Source organism: Chenopodium quinoa, unplaced genomic scaffold, assembly GCF_001683475.1.
Source record: "Chenopodium quinoa cultivar QQ74 unplaced genomic scaffold, ASM168347v1, whole genome shotgun sequence".
NCBI classification, from domain to species: domain Eukaryota; kingdom Viridiplantae; phylum Streptophyta; class Magnoliopsida; order Caryophyllales; family Amaranthaceae; genus Chenopodium; species Chenopodium quinoa.
Window position 1 is genome coordinate 9217806 of NW_018743920.1, and position 12161 is coordinate 9229966.

Sequence of the window (12161 nt, forward strand, 5' to 3'; positions counted from 1 at the left end):
GAACCTTACGAGGCCTTTCAAAGAGAGGTTTGATAGGTACTTGTATATACATATCAAGGGGCATTTGAGACATTTCGCATGAAATTTACCCATCTTTCTCCTCCTTTTCTCTTACCCCCACGTGCTGGATTTAAGTGTACCACTGGGTGATTAATAGTATCACTAAATGATCAAATAATATCATTGAACATTCAGTGGTACTATATATTCATTCAATGGTACTATATATTCATTTAGTAGTACCAACTACGCATAGAAATAATATAACTACATATTCAATAATATTATATAAGTTTTTAGTGGTACATTTAAAAATTGGTCTCACTTGTTAATCTCTCTCCTCCTTTCTCTCACCCCCATGTACTTACAATACTTTTTAATATATTAAGGTCTGATATGATATCAAACCTTCCTCTGAACCTTACCTCTCCATTATTTACCTGTCACAATCATGACGTGGACCACATTCATTGGCTGTCCTTAGGTGGTACACTATTCGCGCGAATTCAGTTACAAGGGCAAAATAGTCATTTCATTCTTGAACGATGATAAAAGCGGAAGAAGAAGAGAGAGAATAAATAAAGGGTGGAGGGTAAAAGTAAAATTAATAATTAAAAATTAAAAACGAAATCTCAATTTTAATTTTTCCTATTTGAGGAGAGTGAATAGTCAGAATATAGTATAGTAGCAGCTTCTTGCTTTTAATAAAACCCTGAATTTCTCCAGGAATCTGGTACGGAGTAATCTCTTTCTTCTGCATTTTGTATAATTTTGATTCTTTTCTTGTTATTGATTTTACGTTTGGTTGATTTGGTTCAGTAATTGTTTGTTTTTTTGATTGATTGATCGTTGAATATGGTGTGGAATTGGTTAGGGTTTATGAATTATTTGATTCGTTGATTTGGAGGTTAGATCTTGTGATTTTGATTAATTGATTAATTGGATAGAATTTTGATTGATTTTCAGGAGATTTAAAATTGAGGATTTTGAATTCGATTTATGTGTAAAAGTGTTTGATTTTTCATAGTAATTGAGTCGGATTCAATGGGGAAAGGAGGGGAGGATTATGGGAAGAGAGAGGATTATTTTGGTAAATCGGATAAGAATGATGATTCGATTAAGCCATGGGCGATGAGTGTTAAGGACTGTGAGGAGAAGTATGGTGTGAGTCGTGATTTTGGATTATCGAGTGAGGAGTATGAGAAAAGGTTGCAGAAATATGGTTTGAATGAATTGGAGAAACATGATGGGCCGTCGGTTTGGAGATTGATTTTGGACCAGTTTAACGATACATTAGTTAGGATCTTGCTTTGTGCGGCCGTGGTTTCGTTTGTGCTAGCGTGGTATGATGGGGATGAAGGTGGTGAGATGGGGATTACGGCTTTTGTTGAGCCCTTGGTTATCTTTTTGATATTGATTGTGAATGCCATTGTTGGGGTTTGGCAAGAGAGTAATGCGGAGAAAGCGTTGGAGGCTTTGAAGGATATTCAATCTGAACATGCCTCGGTGATCAGGAATGGGAAGAAAGTGCCTAGTTTGCCTGCTAAGGAACTGGTGCCGGGTGATATAGTTGAGCTTAGGGTTGGTGATAAGGTGCCGGCTGATATGCGGGTTTTGACTTTGATAAGCTCGACTTTGAGGGTAGAGCAAGGGTCATTAACTGGGGAGAGTGAAGCGGTTAGCAAGACTGTGAAGCCTATCGCTGAAGATTCAGATATTCAGGGGAAGAAATGCATGGTTTTCGCTGGGACTACTGTCGTCAATGGGAACTGTATTTGCTTGGTTACGCATACTGGGATGAGAACCGAGATTGGAAAGGTGCACTCGCAGATACAAGAGGCTTCTGATAATGAGGAGGATACTCCACTGAAGAAGAAGTTGAATGAATTTGGTGAAGTTTTGACTGCTATAATTGGTGTAATCTGTGCTGTGGTTTGGCTGATTAATGTGAAGTATTTCCTTTCCTGGGAATTTGTGGATGGATGGCCCAGAAATTTCAAATTCTCATTTGAGAAGTGTACCTACTACTTTGAGATTGCTGTGGCATTGGCAGTTGCTGCTATTCCAGAAGGGTTACCAGCAGTTATCACAACATGCCTAGCTCTTGGTACACGAAAGATGGCTCAGAAGAATGCTCTGGTCAGAAAGCTGCCCAGTGTGGAGACTCTAGGATGCACTACTGTCATTTGTTCTGACAAAACGGGTACCTTGACTACCAATCAGATGGCTGTGGCAAAGCTTGTAGCCATGGGAACCAGGACACAAATTGTCCGATCCTTCAATGTGGATGGAACTACCTATAATCCTGCTGATGGTGGGATACAAGACTGGCCTGCCAATAACATGGATCAAAATCTTCAAATGATAGCTAAAGTGGCAGCTATTTGCAATGATGCTGGGGTTGAACAAACTGGCCATCAATTTGTTGCGAGTGGTATGCCTACTGAGGCTGCGTTAAAGGTAAGAAACCAAGCTTCTTCAAACTTTTATGTCTCTTTTGTTCTTTTATTATGCTGAAAAGATATTTCTTTCATGTGTAACATCTGAAATTTTGAATTGATGTCATTCAAGACTTGTAACTTACAAAAATGAAAATTCAACTTGTTCATAAGTATTTAAGTTTGCCATCTTTTCTTCTAGTTTGGAAATTGAGACTGTTGTAGTACTCTGGGAAGTGTTTTTTTGTTGCACATGTTGATTCTTTGCGTGCATTTCCATGATTGTAGACTTGTTGCATATTCAAGTTGAAGAAGTTCTCTTGTATTGCTTCCCAGGCTAAAACATTACAATAATCAATGCAACTCTGTTTCTCTTACTTTTCAGGTTATGGTTGAGAAAATGGGGCTGCCCAATGGATTACACCATGTTTCATCAAGCTCTGATGATTTGCTATGTATGTTGGGCTAACCGTTGTCTGTGTTAGTTGTAATTGTCTATCTTCCATTTTATTTGATTGTTGACTAGTTTTATTGTTGTTTGTTTTGGGCTACTTAAGGTTGCTGCCAGACATGGGCAACTTCGGAACGTCGTATTGCCACTCTTGAGTTTGATCGTGATCGAAAATCTATGGGCGTCATTGTTGAAGGATCTGTGAAGAACTCATTGCTTGTGAAGGTACTTGTATAAGTATATCTTTGCAAACTTCTTCTAAACTTCCTTCTTTTGTTTGGATCTAAAGCCCCCTCCCCCTTCCTTTTAAAAGAAGAACTAGAAGGAAGTATACATTGAATACGAGAGGGGAAGTATACTAAGAAATTTCAGTCTTATACATTGGGCTTGGATGGGTTACTCGAAGGCAATGTAGGAATTAAATTAAAAAATTAGCGTCCTTTTAATTTTTTTTTTATTATTGTATGCATGGCTCTCTAGCATGCATGATGCATCTGAATGCTATATGCTTGTTGAGTTAGCAAATACTTTATGGTAAGTTGAAGGTAGAGTGTTTGGTTGGTGAAATATGGGAAATTTCACTTCTGAATTTCTTAGAAGGTTGCTCTAAATAAGTGGAACTTCCTATGGGAAGCAAAAATTTTCATGTTCAGCCAATTAACATTCTCTACTTTAAAATACTTCCTATGTTCACTATCGACCAATATGTGATTGATATATATTTCCTGAAGACTTTATTGTTATGTAGAATTAAGAAACATGTAGGTTCATGGACGTTTGCTAAGTTGTTATTATCCTTTTGCCTTTGAAAGAGTTCTATTTCTATCTTTCTCCAGAGTAACCACCTATCATTGCTGTTGACATATGTTAAACCATAATATTCACATTATCCTGTGTTTGATTGGTGTTAGGATCCATTTTGTCCAGCATTAAAGGTGGATAATCTGGATGTGATGTAGAAGTTTGATGTATTCATTAACATTTAACATCATTAGATAATTTACTGAAATTTTAAATTTTTTTTTTGTAAAATTAACACTCTTTATAATAGATGCCTTTGCCCAAATATTTTTCCTTTGGTTTACTCTCTTTGTTAGAAATAAAAATATTGTCTTGAGTTTTTATGGTAATTGTTTTCTTGCTCATGTGTACACATGGAACAACTATGCCTTATTGTGAATGCTGCTGCAGGGTGCTGTGGAGAACTTGCTAGAAAGAAGCTCCTATGTACAGTTGCTTGATGGTTCTATCGTAGAATTGGATCAGGTTATGAAGGGCGCTATACTGGACAGTCTTCATGAAATGTCTGCCAGTGCTTTGCGTTGTCTAGGATTTGCATACAAGGAGCACCTTGAAGATTTTGCAGATTACAATGGTGAAGAGCACCCAGCTCATGAGCTCCTACTTAATCCATCTAACTACTCTAACATTGAGAGTAATCTCATCTTTGTTGGCTTTGCTGGCTTAAGAGTACGTGATGACTTTTTATTATGTTTTCAAGTAGCAAATCTTGCAATACCTTATACATATATTCTTTTTCAAAGCTAATATTGAAGACCTATTTTCTTTTTGTGACTAAAGGATCCTCCTCGTAAAGAGGTGCCACAAGCAATTGAGGATTGCAGAGCTGCAGGCATTAGAGTCATGGTAATAACAGGAGATAACAAGAATACAGCAGAAGCAATCTGTCGTGAAATAGGAGTTTTTGGGTCACATCAAGACATTAAATCAACAAGCTTAACAGGAAAAGAATTCATGGAGCTCAGTGATAAGAAGAGTCATTTGAGAAAGGCTGGAGGCCTTCTTTTCTCCAGGGCTGAACCTAGGCATAAGCAAGAAATAGTGAGGTTGCTTAAAGAGGATGGTGAAGTGGTTGCCATGACTGGTGATGGAGTTAATGATGCACCAGCCTTGAAGTTGGCTGATATTGGCATAGCCATGGGCATTGCAGGGACTGAGGTATGCCCTTTTGATTTTTCAGTGATTGAGAATGTTTTTGTTATTTGAGGTATAAAAACTTTACTTTTGTTCATCAGTCCTGGACATGGTACCAGGATGTGGGTTTGCATATTCATGATATGACACTTTGGAGTTCACTATATATTTTTCTTTGCAATATCCAATATCATCTGATAGATATTGACAACATCATAGGCTGACAAGTACTTAATAATACTAACACTGTTAATGTGCCTCATTCTGTGAGTTGGTAGCTTTGCCCTATGGGCTTCATGCATTTTACACTTGCAATCACATTTAATGATAAAAAGTCCTGTGAGAAGAGGATAAATCTCTAAATTTTTGTTATGTGATCTGTAGTATGTCTCTTGTTTTGGACTCATATAGACATATATTTCTCCCGTATGTTTTTAGTTGACACGTGTCTTTATTCACGCTTGCTAATGCACAAATCCAACCGTCGGTAATTTTAGTGGTCGTTAAGCAAAATTATAAAAAGTTGATATACAGAGAAGACAAATCTAACATGTGAAAGATTTCACATGACTATATCTCTTATCATGTGTAATTCACAAAACACGGTCAAAGGATAGTGTGTGAATGGTGTCAAAGTGAAAACATGTCAACTAAAAACAAACGGAGGAAGTAGTATGTTAATACATCTTATATCTATGGATCTTGGGCCAAAAATCCACCATCATCTATTATCAAACTTTTTTCCATATTTTTCATTATACTATGTATAATCATCAGTCTCTTATTTTTACTGGATCAGGTTGCAAAAGAGGCCTCTGATATGGTGCTAGCAGATGATAATTTCAGCACAATAGTTTCTGCTGTCTCTGAAGGTCGATCAATCTACGACAACATGAAAGCCTTCATTAGGTTTGCCCCCTCATTTCTCCTCTGTCTAATTTCAATTATATGCAATCAGAAATTAATTTGCCCTTTCCTTCTTTTTGAAAGTCCCTAAGTAGACGTGTAGCTTTGTTGTAAATTCCATATGTTTGGGGCATAAAATCACATGCAATTGGTTTAGAGTGAGGAAGTTGGTGAAAAGATGTTACCTAATATCGGTAGATTTCTGCAAGCTATTTTACATAGATGATATAGTTACAATTCAGATTTCATGATGTCTGGCTAACTAAGCTCTGTGAACCCTTGAAGTCCCATGTAAAGTTTAGTGTTGAACTGATTTTCTCTCCCTTTCATGCTTTGCCCTTTGAATTGCCAAATTATTGTTGTTGTTCTCTTTATATTTTTCTTGGAAATCAAAGTTAAAAACTTCTAAAACTACATTCAACAGTGGTTGTTGGTACTTGTCAAAGCTATAAGCACTTTAACATTACAAATTTTACTATTTACCACAATGATGTGAATCCCTTCGATGGTGGGGTACAGGATGGTGACCTTGTGTATGCAAGCTTACCTGTAACCAGCTTGAGGGACTAGGGGGAGAGCTGTTACTGAATGAATTAGGTAATTATTGTATTAATAATAGTAACAAATCAGTTTTAAACAAAATAACATGGTTGAAGTTAGAAATAAATATTTTTATGGAGTTAAAAACCTCTGGAGGATACAATGGATGGTGAAAGTTGTGCCTCCGTAGAAAACTCTCCGTCTAGTCGTCTAGAAGCAAGTCACATTATCCTATTCTGGTGTTCAAGAATAAGGTATCCCCTTTCCAAAGTTGTACTCTGTAATAGTTGATCATTTCCTTCAAAATGTCCCTATTTCTATAGAGTAATTGGGATATTCTCAGCATGGCCCAAATTAGTATAGTGAATCATTTAGTAACATTGTCATATTTTCTAATTGCTAGGAGTCGGGACAACATTGATATCCAAATGGAGTAATGAATTAATTATTTTATTTTCGAGTGTCCTTGTAATGATACAATGACTAGATTTAACTGGATAGTTATTATGATGATAATAACACCAAGTATATGTATACATTATATTACTGAAAGTATAAAAAAAAGGGAAAGTGTGGGGGCCTGGGGGGGGGGGGGAGCAATTAAGACTAACAACTGCTGTTAGCCTGTTACACCTTAAGGTTGGTTAGCATGCACAAGGGACTTGGGGATAGAAAAGATGGGGAGAAAACGGGCGGGTATCACATGCTTACGTGCCTGTTGCTTTGGTCAGAGGGGTTGTCCCCGGTAATGCATTCTTTGCAGATGTTTTTAATCTTGTCAGAAACTAACACTATTTGTTGAAATACAGGTATATGATCTCTTCAAATATTGGTGAGGTCGCGTCCATTTTTCTCACTGCTGCTTTGGGTATTCCAGAAGGTCTTATTCCTGTTCAGCTTCTGTGGGTCAATCTTGTTACTGACGGTCCCCCAGCAACAGCTTTGGGATTCAATCCACCTGACAAGGATATAATGAAGAAACCTCCCAGAAGGAGTGATGATTCTTTGATCGATGCTTGGACTTTATTCCGGTATATGGTAAGTTCTCTGCCTTGATGAGTTGGGTCTAATGTGAGTTTAGCTCTTTTAAGCTGTATGTTAAACTATTTTTCTTAACTGAATGCAGGTGATCGGGCTTTATGTGGGGGTCGCAACTGTTGGAGTATTTATTATTTGGTATACACATGGCTCATTTTTTGGTATTGACCTAAGCCAAGACGGGCATACTCTTGTAAGCTATTCCCAGCTTGCAAATTGGGGTCAGTGCCAATCTTGGGGGAATTTTAGTGTCACTCCGTTCACTGCTGGAGCCCAAACATTTAAGTTTGATGATGATCCCTGTGATTACTTCAAAACTGGAAAAATCAAAGGAATGACCCTTTCTCTCTCTGTGTTGGTTGCCATTGAGATGTTCAACTCCCTCAATGCACTTTCCGAAGATGGTAGTCTTTTATCTATGCCACCATGGGTAAACCCTTGGTTGCTTCTAGCCATGTCTGTCTCTTTTGGCTTGCACTTCCTGATTCTTTATGTGCCCTTCCTTGCCCAAGTGTTTGGCATAGTCCCTCTTAGTTTCAATGAATGGATGCTTGTTTTGCTAGTCGCTCTTCCAGTCATATTAATTGATGAAGTCCTTAAGTTCATTGGGCGGTGTACTTCTGGGATCCGGACAAAGTCCAGACATACACCAAAAACCAAGGCAGAGTGAGAAAGTTGATTTTGCTATCAGCAGGATTTGGCGAGATTCTGCCCACTCCAGGCTTCAAGATTTGGATAATTTTCGAACTCCAGTTCCCTTGAGCTATTGCTGCTTTGGCACTTCAGTTTACTTACAACTCTGAACTTTTAGTAGATGAACTAGAACAACAGTATGTAAAACTATTTATAGGAGATTTTGCAGAGGGAGAAAACAGTTGTGTTTCATCTATGCTCATTTTAACAATATGGGATCATGGCTGATTGATTTTTTTTGTTTGACCATCACAATGTAAGCTGTATTGCGTCAAACAAGTAATGGAATTAATATATCTTCAGCAACATTTGTTCAGTTGTGTTTCAGACTTTGGCTTTGTTAGCCTCCACGAAACCGTGCCTTTTACTAATTATTAGATATGATATAGGAAGTATTTCTTTTTTCCTTCAGGTTGTTAAAATTACTGAAACTGCCTATATGCAATGACCCTTTCGTCGCTACCCACGACCAGGCAGGCAGCCACCCCATCCATCCACCATCACATGTTTTTTATCTCCTCATTTCACCCATCACACCACCTCCTCTGGGTCACAATCATGGAAAAGGCAGGGGGACTCACAAACAGAAAGTAAGATAAATAAGCTTCTGTTCTTAGAATGGGATCTTCTTGCTGATAGACTTCCGTCATTTCCAAGTACTCGGCAGCACAAAACAAGTAGGCCACATTGACTGGTGTGATTAATTTAACCCACATTAATTTATGTCCCCTAAGAAACCTTAATACATCCATAAGCCTACTCTATTGAGGTAACCATGTCATTACTATACAAATTAATACCTTCGTTCTATTCAACAATTCCAAATCCTTTTAAACACTGTGTACAAATTCAAACAATTAATTTATTTCAAGGATAATTTGACTTTTGGTACCACCAAAAGAATACTTTGATTTTTAATACCTATTTAATTTTTTCATTTTATTTTACTACTTATCAAATTCTATAAGTATAACTCTTGGTACCACTTAATGGATTTCGTTAGTGGTCAGCTAATTAATTTTTTTTATTGTTTTGCGTACCGAAAAATATTTCGTTAAGATTTTGGGGTCATTTTAGTCCTTAAGAATTCAAATTATGCCTGGCATTGGCAAATAATATAAGTGTCTCGTTTTACTTTTCATTAATTTTTTTACCTCGAAAATTGTTCAAGTAAGGTTTTGGAGGTCGGTTTAGTTCTTAAGGGATCAAACCGAGCTCGAAATTGGCAAAAAAAACCTTACCCGAACAATTTTCACAACAAAAAAATTTAATTTAACGCAAATTGATACATTTTGTGACACACAAAACGAGACGTTTACGTTATTTGTTTGCCAATTCTGAGCTTAATTTGGAGTCTTAAGGAACAAAATGACCTCAAAAACTTTAACGAAATATTTTTCGGCATGGATAACGAGAAAAAAAATTAATTAGCTGACCACTAACGAAATCCTAACGGAAACCATTAAGTGATACCAAAAGCTATAATTTTAGAATGTGATAGGTAGTAAAATAAAAATAAAGTTTAAATAGGTGCTAACAAACAAGTAGGGTCTTCTGGTCATTGGTGTACCAAAAGTCAAAAGTTTCTTCTTTTAATTTTATTTCGTATTATCAAGGCAAAACATTTACTTATCTAAATGTGGCAAATCTAGCCAAATACGGCAAATAGCAAAAGTCATTCCTAGAACTATTCTTTAGGCTACTCACATCCCATTTAAGTAATAATACATGGAACCCAAGATAAAGATGTAAAATTTAATAAAATAAGATTTACAAATAACAAGATATGCTAAAACACTATATAATCGAAAAACAAAGCACCTGAAGTCCTGAACATTATTCAAGATTTCTTCAATATATAATATATACTCCGGTCAATAGGTGTATATGGTGGCTAATAATAGATTTTTTAAAAAAATAAAACTTACAAATAGCAGTAGGTGCTAGATCTGGCAAATGGGTCATTTGGGTCGGGTCACTTTCGGGTCGGATCATTTCGAGTCAGTTAACATTTGGGTCGGGTTGATTTGGGTTTCGGGTCGAGTTCGGGTCGGGTCAATTTCGGGTCGGATATGTTCGGGTCGGGTCAATTTCGAGTCAAGTATGTTCGGGTCACATTCGAGTCAGGTTAAAATCTGGTCGGGTCATGTTCGGGTTGTTTCATTTGTGAATCAATCTCAAATCAATAATTTTATATGGAGTATATATTTTGTTATTGTTATAATAAAAACTATCAATTCAGTTTATGAGCTTAGTTACGGTTGAAAATGAACAATTTGAGTTATTTTTGGTACAAGACATTTTAAGTTCAATTATAAGGTAATTTTAGTTCGGGGCATTTCGGTTATCGGGTCTGTTTGGGTCAATTTCGGGTATCAGGTCTGTTCGGGTCAAACACTTCGGGTCAATTCGGGTCGGGTTAGTATGGGTGTCGGGTTAGGATCGGGTCAACTCTATTTTCGTGTCGGGTATGGGTTGGGTCAGGTCAATTTCGGGTCAATGTTTTGGGTCAATTCGGGTCATTCGGGTCGAATCATCGGGTCAGGGTCAAAATTGTCAGGTCTAGTAGGTGCATAGTTAGGGATACGACTACTCTCAGTCGGTTAGTGATTACACTTGGTCGATCAGGATTACTCGGTTGGTCTGAAATTACTCAATTAGTCAGAGGTTACTCAGTCAGTGTTTGATGTATGTCAGCTTGCCACACACCAAATTAGGATTTAATATATTCTTACAAATATTAAATTCTAATAATCTTTCTAGCTTCAAGGTTAGAAATCGCTAATTTGAGCCCAAGAGAAATGTTTCGCAACTCTTATTAAAAAAAAATAGAGGGAGTCTAATATTATCGTTTTATTTTTTCCCACTCGTTCCTTATACTCGCCACTTCATTATTTTTAGACAACACATTATCAATTGTCACTTTTTTTTTTGGTCATATGTTGCGACTTTTAGCATTTATGATAAAAAATAAAAGTTGTTTGTAATACAATGAGAACCATAGGAGGGGGGAGATGATATGAAGTGTTTGGGGTCCAAATAACTTATATTTGGGCCCAATCCACAAATAAAAATAAACAAAGCCTAATAGGCAAGGTTCAACCCTCAAACTTTAAAAGCAAAGTCAGGTAAAACAAGGTCCAGTCAAATGGCGGCCCATTTGACTCCTCAAGCCCATTCCACTCAATTGGAACAAGGTATAAAAGCTCACATTCTTGCATAATTACATTCATTCACACAAATTGCCTCAAGCAACAAATACTTTTGCATAGCTATTCTCTCTTGTTCTTACACTCGTACTGACTTCGGCATCGGAGGGGCCTTCCTCGGCACAACCCCCGAGGCCAGTTTACGTTTGTTCAGCCGTGCAGGAAATCCTCAATTCGGCCATTACTCGAATTGGGCTTTATCTCCACTCATCCGAAGGACCTGCCGAAAGTCCCATTGTTTTAACCGAAACAATTTGGCGCCGTCTGTGGGGATTCTTACAAAAATTCAGCTAAAAATCTCATACCAATCTTAGCCAACGCAGAAAATGACTAAGAATGACAAAAACTCCAAAAAAGCAAAAAAATGGGCTTAATCACGGTGAGAACCGACGGAACACCCTCACCGTCGCCTGAGCCATCGGCCTCTAACTCTCCGAGAAGAGAAAATCTGCGCGAGGGATATCCCTCCCGACGGGATCACCAAGTTGGGAACTCGCCGAGAGAGAGAGCGATGCTCATAAGGATAGTCCCTCGCAAAGCATGCATTCAACTCCTCCCACCGTTCCTTCGACTGAAGAGGTGACAAGGGCAGTGGCTGTCTGCATGGAGTTCATGAAAGCCCTAGGTGGACGCCTCCCATCCGTGCATACCACTCCTCCTTCACCCCCGCCGAAGCCAGAAAGCCGAAAGAGGAAACTGACTTCGGGAGGGGAAGGGCGGATTCCACTTTCCAAGGGAGAGGGGAGCGGAAGAGCCGAAAGCCTGGGCAAGACAAGACGGGAACGGCGAGGGGACTCAAGTCACTTCGAAAATTCCCAAATCCGAAACTCAAAGGACGCCCCAAGCAGCCAAAACGCTTCTCGCCGAAGCGTTTACGAATGCTTAGGGGAAAGGGAGAAGGACATTCACAGTCGTCTCACCTATCCTGGAGTTGTCACGTGGAGGGACACT

General features: G+C 38.1%; 1 protein-coding gene across 1 annotated transcript; it reads left to right on the plus strand.

Annotated features, from left to right (window-relative positions):
- Window positions 1–582: 582 nt before the first annotated feature.
- On the plus strand, window positions 583–8321 carry LOC110688491 (calcium-transporting ATPase 4, endoplasmic reticulum-type-like). Its single transcript, XM_021865247.1, has 9 exons — window positions 583–733; window positions 967–2460; window positions 2824–2893; window positions 2996–3114; window positions 4081–4359; window positions 4471–4848; window positions 5624–5733; window positions 7080–7308; window positions 7397–8321. Exons 2-9 carry the CDS (start codon window positions 1045–1047, stop codon window positions 7976–7978), a joined length of 3183 nt encoding a protein of 1060 aa, XP_021720939.1. The 5' UTR covers window positions 583–733; window positions 967–1044; the 3' UTR covers window positions 7979–8321.
- Window positions 8322–12161: the final 3840 nt, after the last annotated feature.